Consider the following 12,502-nt stretch of genomic DNA (forward strand, 5'->3'; position numbering starts at 1 on the left):
ATGATCATCTCATTAGATGCTGAGAAAGCATTTGACAAAATCCAACACCCCTTCATGATAAAAGTCTTGGAAAGATCAGGAATTCAAGGCACATACTGAAAGACAGAAAAAGCAATATATAGTAAACCAGTAGCTAACATCAAGCCAAATACAGAGAAACTTGTAGCTATCCCACTAAAATCAGGGTTAGACAAGGCTAGCCACTCTCTCCCTACCTATTCAATATAGTACTTGAATTCCTAGCCAGAGCAATTAGACAACAAAAGGAAATCAAAAGGATACAAATTGGAAAGGAAGAAGTCAAATTACTACAATTGTGGATGACATGATAGTATACTTAAGAGACCCTAAAAATTCCACCAGAGAACTCCTAAACCTGATATACAAATTCAGCAAAGTACTTGGATATAAAATTAACTCAAACAAATCAGTGACCTTCCTCTACTCAAAGGATAAACAGGCTGAGAAAGAAATTTGGGAAACAACACCATTCACAATAGTCACAAATAATATAAAATACCTTGGTGTGACTTTAACTAAGGAAGTGAAAGATCTGTATGATAAGAACTTCAAGTCTCTGAAGAAAGAAATTGAAGAACATCTCAGAAGATGGAAANATTTCCCATGCTCATGAATTGGCAGGATTAATACAGTAAAAATGGCCACCTTGCTGAAAAGCAATCTACAGATTCAATGCAATCCCCATCAAAATTCCAACTCAATTCTTCACAGTGTTAGAAAGACCTATTTGCAAATTCATCTGGAATAATAAAAAACCTAGGATAGCAAAAACTATTCTCAACAATAAAAGAACTTCTGGTGGAATGACCATCCCCGACCTCAAGCTGTACTACAGAGCAATTGTGATAAAAAAACAAACAAACAACAAAACAAAACAAAAAAACAAAAAAACCCCTGCAAGGTAGTAATACAGTGACAGGCAGGTAGATCAATGGAATGTAATTGAAGACCTAGAAATGAATCCACTCACCTATGGTCACTTGATCTTTGACAAAGGTGCTAAAAACATCCAGTGGAAAAAAGACAGCATTTTCAACAAATGGTGCTGGCTCAACTGGCAGTTAGCGTGTAAAAGAATGCAAATGGATCCATTCTTATCTTTTTGTACAAAGCTCATGTCCTAGTGGATCAAAGACCTCCACATAAAACCAGAGACACTGAAACTTAAAGAGGAGAAACTGGGGAAGAACCTCGAAGATATGCACACAGAGGAAAAATTCCTGAACTGAATACCAACAGCTTGTGTTGCAAGATCAAGAATCGACAAATGGAACCTCATAAAATTGCAAAGCTTCTGTAAGTCAAAGGACACTGTCAATAAGACAAAATGGCAACCAACAGATTACAAAAATATCTATACCAATCCTACATCTGATAGAGGGCTAATATCCAATATATACAAAGAACTCAAGAAGTTAGACTCCAGAGAACCATATAACCCTATTAAAAATTGGGGTACAGAGCTAAACAAAGAATTCTCAACTGAGGAATACCTAATGGCTGAGAAGCACCTAAAGAAATGTTCAACATCCTTAGTCATCAGAGAAATGCAAATCAAAACAACCCTGGGATTTCACCTCACATCAGTTAGAATGGCTAAGATCAAAAACTCAGGTGACAGTAGATGCTGGTGAGGTTGTGGAGAAAGGAACACTTCTCCATTGCTGGTGGAATTGCAAGCTGGTACAACCACTCTGGAAATCAGTCTAACGGTTCCTCAGAAAATTGGACATAATACTACCTGAGGAGCCAGCTTTACCACTCCTGGGCATATACCCAGAAGATGCTCCAACATGTAATAAGGACACATGCTCCACTATGTTCAGTGCAGCCTTATTTATAATAGCCAGAAGCTGGAAAGAACCCAAATGTCCCTCAACAGAGGAATAGATACAGAAAATGNGGTACATTTATACAATGGAGTACTACTCAACTATTAAAAACAATGAATTTAGGCAAATGGATGCATCTGGAGGATATCATCCTGAGTGAGGTAATCCAATCACAAAAGAATGTACTTGGTATGCACTCACTGATAGTGGATATTAGCTCAGAAGCTCGGAATACCCAAGATATAATTCACAGGCTACATGAAATTCAAGAAGAAAGAATACCAAAGTGTGGATACTTTGATTCTCCTTAGAAGGGGGAACAAAATACCCATGGAAGTAGTTACAGAGGCAAAGTGTGGAGCAGAGACTGAAGGAATGACTATCTAGGGACTGCCCCACCTGAGGATCCATCCCATATACAACCACCAAACCCAGACCCCTTTTGTGGATGCCAAGAAGTGCTTTCTGACAGAAGCTTGTTATAGCAGTCTCCAGAGAGGCTATACCAGTGCCTGACAAATACAAATGTGGATCCTTGCAGTGTACCATTGGACTGATCACAGGGTCCCCAATAAAGAGCTAGAGAAAGGACCCAAGGAGCTGAAGGGGTTAGCAGCCCCATAGGAGGAACAACAATATGAACTAACCAGTAATCCCAGAGCTCCCAGGGACTAAATTACCAACCAAAGAGCACACATGGTGGGACTCATGGCTCCAGCTGCATATGTAGTAGAGGATGGTCTAGTTGGTCATCAATTGGAGGAGAGGCCCTTATTCCTGTGAAGGCTCTATGCCCCAGTGTAGGGAAATGCTAGGGCCAGGAAGCAGGTGTGGGTGGGTTGGTGAGCAGAGGTAGGGGGTAGGGCATAGGGAGTTTTTTTGGAGGCAGAACCAGGAAAGGTGACAACATTGAAATGTAAATAAAGTAAATAATTAATAAAAAATGGATAGAATGTAGTAATGAGAATGGACATATGGTAACTTACTCATACATGATATGACAAAAAGAAAATAGACAAAAACCAAAAAGCATATGCAACATAGCAAACTAAGTGAAACTAATGGAAAATAGAGAATGAAAAGCATTGTCAGACACAACCTTTGCAGAAATCCATTAAGTGGTATGTTATGACTTATTTCTCTGTCTGGATTATGTCAAGCTTTAGTAGTTGGTGCTAAAAATGGCACCAAGTAGGATGCAGAACAAAGACGATAAAATTGAGGGTAGCTTCTAACATTTGACCATAGTTGCTCAAGACTTTATCCTTAGAAAAGCTGCCTAGAGTACAGCTAGTAAGTCAAACTTGTCTTAAAATAAAAAGTTTGTATCACTTGAAATGAAACACACATATGGGCTGGATCTTGGAACTCTCTTTCACCATGGGCTATGTGGAGTACCCTTCCAGCCCTTCTCTGTTTCCTGCTAAAGTCTCCCGATGCACTTCTGTTGATGTAATTCACTTAGGCTGTTTCATACACCGAACCCTTACAATTTCTCCTTTCTCTGAGATAAGACTAACTTAAAAGAAAGTATTTAATTTGGCTTATTGTTTCAAAGCGTTAGAGTTCATAATGGCAGAGCAAAGGAATAGCCAAGAGTTTGCATCTTGATCAACCACAAGGGGGACGGTGAGAAGGGGGAAAGACGCACAGAGCAAAAGAACACTGAAAACCATCTCTCTCTCTCTTTTTTTTTTTTTGACATTCATCTGTACTTTTATTACTACTAAATAGCATTTTTACCATAATTAATAATAATTGCTGTGGCTGTAATTTTTGTGATGTCTGTTTTGACATCACACCCTCTACTTGCTCATGCAGGAAGTCTAGTTTCTAAGCTTTGGAAATGGGAAATATGTTTTTCTAAGAGAGCTGTGGTTGTGTGCAGGAAGTCTCTTGACTTCTGTTTTGACACTCTGGAAGAATCTTCCAGTTCAGTCTTCATGAATTCATGCAGTCTTGGCAAGATACTCAGTGTGTAACACCCATTCTTGCTTTCCCAATTCAGGTTAGAATGTTCGAGGAGTTATCTGGATACTCGGAAGAGGAAGATGTACAAAATGAAAGAGAGACTATCCTGAACCATCCTCAGCACTCTCTGAATTCTACTGTGCTCATTAAAGAGCTCATAAAGGTAAATGCCTTCAATGTCCAGCATATGGCTTCATTCCCTAAGATAAGCACTGAGAGTTTATGGTGAACCTGTGGATTTATGGCTAGTAGATCCCCAAGTATGAACCTGTCTGAAGAATTGCTGTCTGTACAGGTTTGAAACTTTGTGTTTGAACCATCCAAATACACATTTTGCATGTATTTTGTGTTTTCTTTGTTTTTAAGATATATTTTAAAATTCCACCCACTCTGGCTGTGAGAAATGTCTCTGTCGCCATTCAAAAGGAGGAGTGCTTTGGATTGCTGGGATTAAATGGAGCTGGGAAAACTACTACTTTTAAAATTCTGACTGGAGAAGAGATAGCTACCTCTGGGGATGTGTTCATTGAAGGCTACAGCATCACCAGAAATATTTTAAAGGTGTGCTTACAAACACCCTCATGACCTAGGGGTGCAACCGACAGTAGCCTCTGGAAAGAGACATGAAATGTAAGGGAACACAGGACGGTAAGAAAGGCAGCTTCACCTTGAGAGAAGTGTCTTCCCAATGAGACACAACTTCTCTCAGCAGCACCTCTACCATGGTACATAATGCACTCAAACACTCATTTGACTCAAAGTGTCCAGCCTAGTATTTAAGAAGAACCTTGAAGTTTTTCGTCCAACCCTAACAATTAAACATCTGAACCAACTGGGTATGGTGTCACAGGTCTTTAATAGCAGCACCCAGGAGGCAACGTATATGGATCTCCAAATTCTAGGCCAACCTTGTCTATACAGTAAGACCCTGTTTCTTTTTTTTTTTTTTCTTTATTTACATTTCAAATGGTATCCCGAAAGTTCCCTATACCCCCCCGCTCCTGCTCCCCTACTCACCCACTCCCACTGCTTGGCCCAGGCCTTCCCTTGTGCTGGGTCATATAAAGTTTGCAAGACCAAGGGGTCTCTCTTCCCAGTGATGGCCGATTAGGCCATCTTCTGCTACATATGCAGCTAGAGACACAAGCTCAGGGGGTACTGGTTAGTTCATATTGTTGTTCCACCTACAGGGTTGCAGCCCCCTTCAGTTCCTTGGGTACTTTCTCTAGCTCCTCCATTGGGGACCCTGTGTTCCATCCAATAGCTGGCTGTGAGCATCCACTTTGGTGTTTGCCAGGCACTGGCATAGCCTCACAAGAGGCCGCAATATCAGAAGACCCTGTTTCAAAAAAGAAAATCTGAACTGGAAACCAACTGTCCCCAAATTAAGGTACTGAGGAAGAAAACAACAACAACAACAACAACAACAACTCACTCCTTATCCAGCATAAAACTGCAGAGCAGGATGGAGATGGTTGTGGTTCAGATACTGCTGCACAGGCTGAGTTTAGATACCCAGAGGTCACATAAAAGCCAGATGCTGTAGGATAAATGTGTGTAATCCAAGCATTCCTACAGCAAGACGGCAGAGAAAGGAGAATGGCAGCTAGTTGAGTGTATATCAAGAGTCCCAACCTCAAATAAGGTAGAAGTTGTCCTTTGACCACTGTATGAATTCTCATACTCATGCAAACACACACACACACACACACACACACACACACACACACACACACAGGCAAACAAGCAAACAAACAAAACTCCAGTGGGAAGCCCATCATCTGGCTGGTACTCTTGCACTGTGAATTTTATCTCCTGGCACTCAACCAGGTCCTCAGTGTGATGGGCAGAAAAAAAAACCCCTTTGAACAGTCTGCAGGAGAAAGGAAACAGGAAACACTACACAGAGCATCCTGTCCTCAAAAAGTCTGAACTAGAAGTTATGTAGCCAGAGCCTGAAAAGCCTGAAGGAAATGCCCAATCTAACACTCTCCAGCTATTAGTTCTACCTAAGAGAAGCTGATTGATGAATTTACAACTTTAAACACCATATTGAATATATAACCGAAGAAAAGAATATCCTTGCCTTGTTCCTGATTTTAGGATTTATTGAAATATTTTTATTAATTAATTATTTAATTTACTTTTTCCCCCTAAATGTTGATCCCCTCCCAGTCCCCCCTCGCAGAGTTCTTCCCCCTATGCCCCCTGCTCTTTGCCTCTGACAGGCTGCCTCTTCTGGGTATCCCTCCATCCTGAGGTATTAAGTCACTACAGGATTAGGCACATGCTCTTCCACTGAGACTAGACAAGGGAGTCCTCTGCTACGTATGTGCTGACAGGCCTTAGACCTGTCTTTGTATGCTCTTTGGTTGTTGACTCAGTCTCTGAAAGCTTCCAGGGGTCCAAGCTAGTTGACACTGTTGGTCTTCCTATGGCATTGCCATTCCTTTCAGTTCCTTCAACTCTCCCCTAACTCTTCTATATGTTTCCCCAACCTCAGTCCAATGCTTGGCTTGTAAGTATCTGCATTTGTCTCAGTCTGCTACTGGAAGACCACTCAGAGGACAGCCATGCCAAGTTCCTGTCTGTAAGCACAACATAGCATCAGTAATAATGTCAGGAATTGGTGCCTGCCCATTTAATGGATCCCAAGGTGGGCCAGTCACAAGTTGGCCATTTGTTCAGTCTCTGCTCCATTTTTTTGTCCCTGTATTTCTTTTTATCTGAGCAATTTGGGAAAAAAAAAACCTCCAATAGGGGTTCTGTCTGACTACTGGAGGTGATCTCGGGTTCCACATTCCCACTGTTGGGCATTTCAGCTAAGGCCACATACATTGAGTCCTTGGAGCCCCACCCCCACAACTGGGACTTTCTAGAGTTTCCCCATACCCCCATCCATGGCAGCTGCATATTCATTCTCCTGGCTCCCTGGGCATCTCTCCTGTCTACCCTCATACTTGATCCTCTCCTTTCCCACCCTTTCTTCTCCTACCTAGGTTCTTCCTTCCCTCTGCTTCCCATGATTATTTTGTTCCCCTTCTAAGTGAGATTTGAGCATCACTTGGGTCTTCCTTCTTGTTTAATCTCTTAGGGTCTGTGGGGTGTAGCATGGGTATCTTTTTGGCTAATATCCATTTATCAGTGAGCACATACCTTGCATGTCCTTTTGGGTCTGAGTTACATCACTCAGGATATTTTTAGAAAGGAAGAAGTCATGGTTCACTATTTGTGGATGATATGATAGTATACATAAACGACCCCCAAATTTCTACCAGAGAACTCTAACAGCTGATAAAGAATTTCAGCAAAGTGGCTGGATGTAAAATTAACTCAAAGAAATCAGTAGCTCTCCTTAATATAAATGATAAATGGTCTGAAAAAGAAATTAGAGAAACAGCACCCTTCACAATAGCCATAAATAATATAAAATATCCTGATGTAACTATAACCAAGCAAGTGAAAGATCTGTATGACAAGAACTTCAAGTCCCCGAAGAAAGAAATAGTTTTGTTTTTTGAAGAATGTACTTTTAATAGGATAATTTAAATAATCCATGGCAATCTATCATGGTTTGTATATGCTAGGCCCAGGGAGTGGCACTATGAGGATGTGTGACCTTGTAGGAGTAGATGTGGCCTTATTGGAGGAAGTTTGTCATTGTGGGGATGGGCTTTGAGACCCTCCTCCTAGTCATGTGGGAGCCAGTCTTTTCCTATGTGCCTTTGGATCAAGATGTAGAACTTTGGGCTCCTCTAGCACCATATCTGCCTGGACACTTTCCACTTTGATGATAATGAACTGAACCTCTGAAACTGTAAGCCAGCCCCAATTAAATGCTGTTCTTTATAAGAGTTGGCTTGGTCATGGTGTCTTTTCTCAGCAAAGGAAACCCTAACTAAGACATCTTAGATCTATGACCTAGTTCTATAATTATAAAACTACTCCATTGAGGTTATTTCCTGATTCCTTTTCATTATTATGCTGTACTTAATTGACATTTATTGAAAAATTAATATGAACCAAGAAACTTGCAGAGTGCTTAAAGTGTGTTATTGTGCTCAACAACCTGTTAACAAGGTTGTATAAATAGCTACAACTACAGATGAGTTCCCTTCTGTTTCAGAACGTTTTAAACTAAATTTATGTTCCAGGATTTTCTGGGACTTGTTAGAGAACATGAGAGCAAATGTGAGGCCATATGTGGGGTTGGCTCAGCACTCAGGGGCAGTGATGGGTTGGCTTCCTCCTGCTGAGAAATTTCCAGGATGAGTCAGGATGTGACTAAACCCAATTAGTCTTTGTTAACACCTCCACATACTGTCAGAAACAGGTAAAGTGCAGATTCATACTTTGTATCCATACAATTTGGAATCCCTGATTAACACTGGAAGAGTCTACTATTTTATGCCTACATTTTTCAAATACTTTAGCTTTCTTTATAATGTGTTTTCATTCTAAAATGTCTATTTCTCCAGATCTTTAAATGAGAGAACATGGCTTTGACATTACTATTATTTTTCAGTATTCTTGATCTCCTAAAAATTTTTGATCTGTTAGTTTCCTTTCCCAGTCGTCCATGTTTTAAAAGATTTCAAAATGTTTTTATGAATACTGTTTATTGTTTTATTTTTTTGAGACAGACTCTCACTGTGTAGCCCTGGCCTAGAGCTTGCTATGGACATCAAGCTGGTCCTGAACTCATAGATCTGCCTGCCTCTGCCCTCCAAATTCATGGATTAAAAGGTGTGCCCCCACACCAACCCTGCTTTCTTTGTGTGTTTTTCATAAACCTAGATCGGAAAGCAGGTGCTGTGCCCCTACTCACATTTATAAGCCCATTGTTCCATATTTAATCATCAATTTTCCTTCTTGATCCTCCTGCCCCTGCCTCTTCAGCATACCCTACTGGCATGTCCATCCACAGCCAGCTATTAGCCCTTGCTCAACCATGCCACACCTGGGCTTCATTTAGCCACTCCTAAAATCATAGTTTTTTAAAAAATACACTAAAACTTTTGATTTTTCATTTTGTTTCATTTTGCTGTAACCTTCTAGCACTTTAAAGGAGATATTAAAACATGTCTTGTCTTACATAGATACCATTTTCCTATTGACTTTTAATTGCATAGTGGGTAAGTGTTTTGTCTTCAGGTAATCTATTTTCTGTAGCATGTATTATGTTAGTTTATTACTAATGTATCTGAAATAAGAGCTAGAATTCCAACTACACTTACTTGTATTATAGAAAATGCTCAAGAAGCCGCATCACACATAAGAGAAAGACTAAGGACTCCACTCATCCACTTATCACAACTAAGAAGTCAGGATTTCACTAAACCTAACCTAGAGATTGCTAATCATCCACTTACCTCTTTAGCAAGCTTCACTCTTGATATCCTGGTGTCCCTTGGGACAGAATGACTGAAGGCATAAGGAAAAAATTTCAAGTTTCAAAAACATTCATCTACTTTTTTGAGGGTAGACGTCACACTGCTTATTGGACTTACATCATGACAGGTTGAGCAATGCTAGAGTAGCCTCCACGCAAATATGCATTTGCAAATACTTGGACCACTCTATTGTCATTTTATAAATCTTGGGCATATCCACCTTCATGCATGAAGTTCTTCATGAGTTATAATTCATGCAGCCACCCCTAGCCATAGTGAGTCTGTGATCCATTGGAAAAGATACAAACTTCTTTGCTAGAACTCTGTGATAGATCAGTTTGTCCCAGGGGCATAAGCCAGAGAACTTCAAGATTTTTATATTATCCATATTTACTATGTGATGCTCAGTGAGTTGTCTTACCTCTCTTAATGTTCTTTTATTTTAGATAAGGTCAAAAATTGGCTATTGTCCACAGTTTGATGCCTTGCTGGATTACATGACCTCTCGAGAGATATTGACAATGTATGCCAGGGTGTGGGGGATTCCAGAGAACAATATTATAGCCTATGTGGACAACTTGTTGAAAATGCTGTATCTGAAACCACAGGCTAATAAGTTTATTTACACTTTGAGGTGAGATCACATGCTGGTGCTCCCACCAAGGAAGTAGTCTGACATCTTCCTTGTTTGGAATGAATTGCCAAGAGTCTAGCCCAGGCTCCATAACAAACAGGCAATGCCTGAAGCACTCAGATGTTCTTCTGCAATGAAGCAGACCCTAGGAGCACCACACCTTTTCTTTGCAGAGATAGACTCACAAATGTGATTCAATTTGAATTTTTGTCAATGAGCTAGAAAAGTGTGTGTCTCTCCTCTGGTTTTGCTATGGTTCTTTGTCTCCTCATAAAGGACAAAGATGAGATTCATCGTATTGTCCTGGCCATCCACTGTGTAGCTTATAAGTCAGAGAAACTCAAGGAACTACAAGAATAAGAATCTAAATTTAACTGGTAGTGTGGCTAAAATTAAATTAGATAAACCAAAAGTTATCTTTTCCATTCCAAATGAAAGTGAACTGCTATCTACTATTAGATTTGAGTCTTGTATCTTAGTACAACCACATATAATTAGCACTTTCTAATGTTTTTTAGCAACTGTTTTCATATACTCAGCCCTTTTGAAATCTCGGCAACTTTTTTCCTATAAATAAAAATCTGAGTAATAATTGGGTGTGATACCTGTTAAGTTAGTTCAGTGTGAATCTACACTCTCCTCTTCTCTCCCTCGATTCTGAAGTGGAGGAAACAAACGGAGGCTGAGCACTGCGATTGCCATAATGGGAAACTCTTCAGTTGTCTTCCTAGATGAGCCATCCACTGGCATGGACCCACTAGCCCGGCGCATGCTCTGGAACGCAGTGATAAAGACAAGGGAGAGTGGCAAGGTCATCATCATAACCTCTCACAGGTGTGGCTCACAAGTGTGGCTCATGGGGTGTGGCTGGAGGTTGGGAGGAATTCTGTGACTTCGAGAGGGAAATATCTGGGCCAGGAATAGTGTATAGAAATTTTGCTTGAGAATGTGAGATTCTTATACACGGAATCCTAAAGAATGTTTGAATATATAAGGTAAGGATGTTTACTATCTGTTCAATTGGAAGATTTGGTCTTCTGTTTTGAATTTTAATAAAGCTTCATTCCCTATGGCCCTGAATAAGCAAATGAACATTATATCTTCAAAGAGAATCACAAAATATTAGGGACACAGATATGCTCCAATGGAGATAATTTTGTCTTTTGTCTTTCTAGTATGGAAGAGTGTGAAGCTCTCTGTACCAGGCTAGCCATCATGGTGCAGGGAAAGTTTGTGTGCCTGGGAAGCCCTCAGCATCTCAAGAACAAATTTGGCAATATTTACACCATGACCATCAAGTTCAAAATTGACACTGATGACAACATGGTACAAGATTTAAAAAATTTTATTGCCAAAGTTTTCCCAGGTAAGTATGGTTGGATTAACTTTGCAAGTGATAAGTCATGTGTGTGGCCTCACAAGCTACATGCTTTGTGTCTCACAGTAGTTTCCCATGAGTTGTTGGTATGTCTGACATCCGATAATGAGGTCTTTGGGAAAATGGTTGTGTCTGTAACAGCGTGTTTATGCAAAACTTTCAAGAAAAATGGCAAATATGTGTCAATATTTTGTGTGACTGAATCAGATAGTTATCCACATGAGCTAGTATAAGATTTAGAATCTGAAGTCATAGAATTTAAGGTTTGAAGATCTCAGTTTTGGGGGTTTTTTGGTATTTTTTATTAGAAAAATTCCACATTTTAAAAAGAAAATCTGTATCAATCTGATAGAACTGACTCACATAGCAAAATACTACAGAATGGGTGTTTTACACAGCATTTATTTTCTCACAGTTTTAGATGAGAGAGGGCCAAGATCAAGCTGTCTCCTTGACTTGCATTGCAGACACTGTCATTTCTACCTTATTCCCAGGGGTTGTCCTTTGTATATGAGCAGTTCCCTAGTGCCCTGGCATCTACTTTTTTTTTTCTTAAAGGGACACTAGTCACAGTGGACTAAGGTAGTCACACCTACATCCCCATTTAAACTCAATTACCTTGGTAAAAGTCCTATCTCCAAAGTCTCCTAGGAAGTTAGAACTACAATGTATGCAATAAAAATTCAAGTCTCTTAAGAAAGAAATCAAAGGAGACCTCAGAAAATGGAGAGATCTCCCATGCTCATGGATTAGCAGAATTAATATAGTAAAAATGGCCATCCTACCAAAGGCAAATGATAGATTCAATGCAATCCAGATCAAAATCCCAATACAATTCTTCAAAGACATAGAAAGAGCAATTCTCAAACTCATCTGGAAAAGCAAAAAATCCAGACTAGCAAAAACAATTCTTCACAATAAAAGAACAGCCAGGAGAATCACCATCCCTGACCTCAAGCTTTACTACAGAGCAAAAGTGATAACAAACAAACAAACAAACCTACATGGTGTTGGTACAGAGACAGACAGGTTGATCAATGGAATAGAATTGAAGACCCAGAAATAAAACCACACACTTACAGATACTTGATCATTGACAAAGACGCCAAAAGTATACAATGGAAAAATGAAAGCGTCTTCAATAAATGGTACTAATCTAACTGGCTGTCTGTAGGTAGAAGAATGAAAATAGACCCATATTTGTCACCTTGTACACAGCTCAAGTCCAAATGGATCAAGGAGCTCAACATAAAATCAGATACACTGAATCTAG

General features: G+C 39.9%; 1 protein-coding gene across 1 annotated transcript in view; it reads left to right on the plus strand.

The window, feature by feature from the left end:
* LOC110320750 (ATP-binding cassette sub-family A member 3-like) overlaps positions 1-12,502 on the plus strand; it is a 122,939-nt gene that overhangs the window by 99,411 nt on the left and 11,026 nt on the right. The window contains exons 25-29 of the mRNA XM_021196899.2: positions 3,862-3,987; positions 4,191-4,385; positions 9,664-9,851; positions 10,515-10,685; positions 11,027-11,217. Of these exons, the coding sequence (XP_021052558.1) occupies positions 3,862-3,987; positions 4,191-4,385; positions 9,664-9,851; positions 10,515-10,685; positions 11,027-11,217 (871 nt within the window). The remainder of the gene's footprint in view (positions 1-3,861; positions 3,988-4,190; positions 4,386-9,663; positions 9,852-10,514; positions 10,686-11,026; positions 11,218-12,502) is intronic.

This window comes from Mus pahari, chromosome 1, assembly GCF_900095145.1.
Source record: "Mus pahari chromosome 1, PAHARI_EIJ_v1.1, whole genome shotgun sequence".
NCBI lineage: Eukaryota > Metazoa > Chordata > Mammalia > Rodentia > Muridae > Mus > Mus pahari.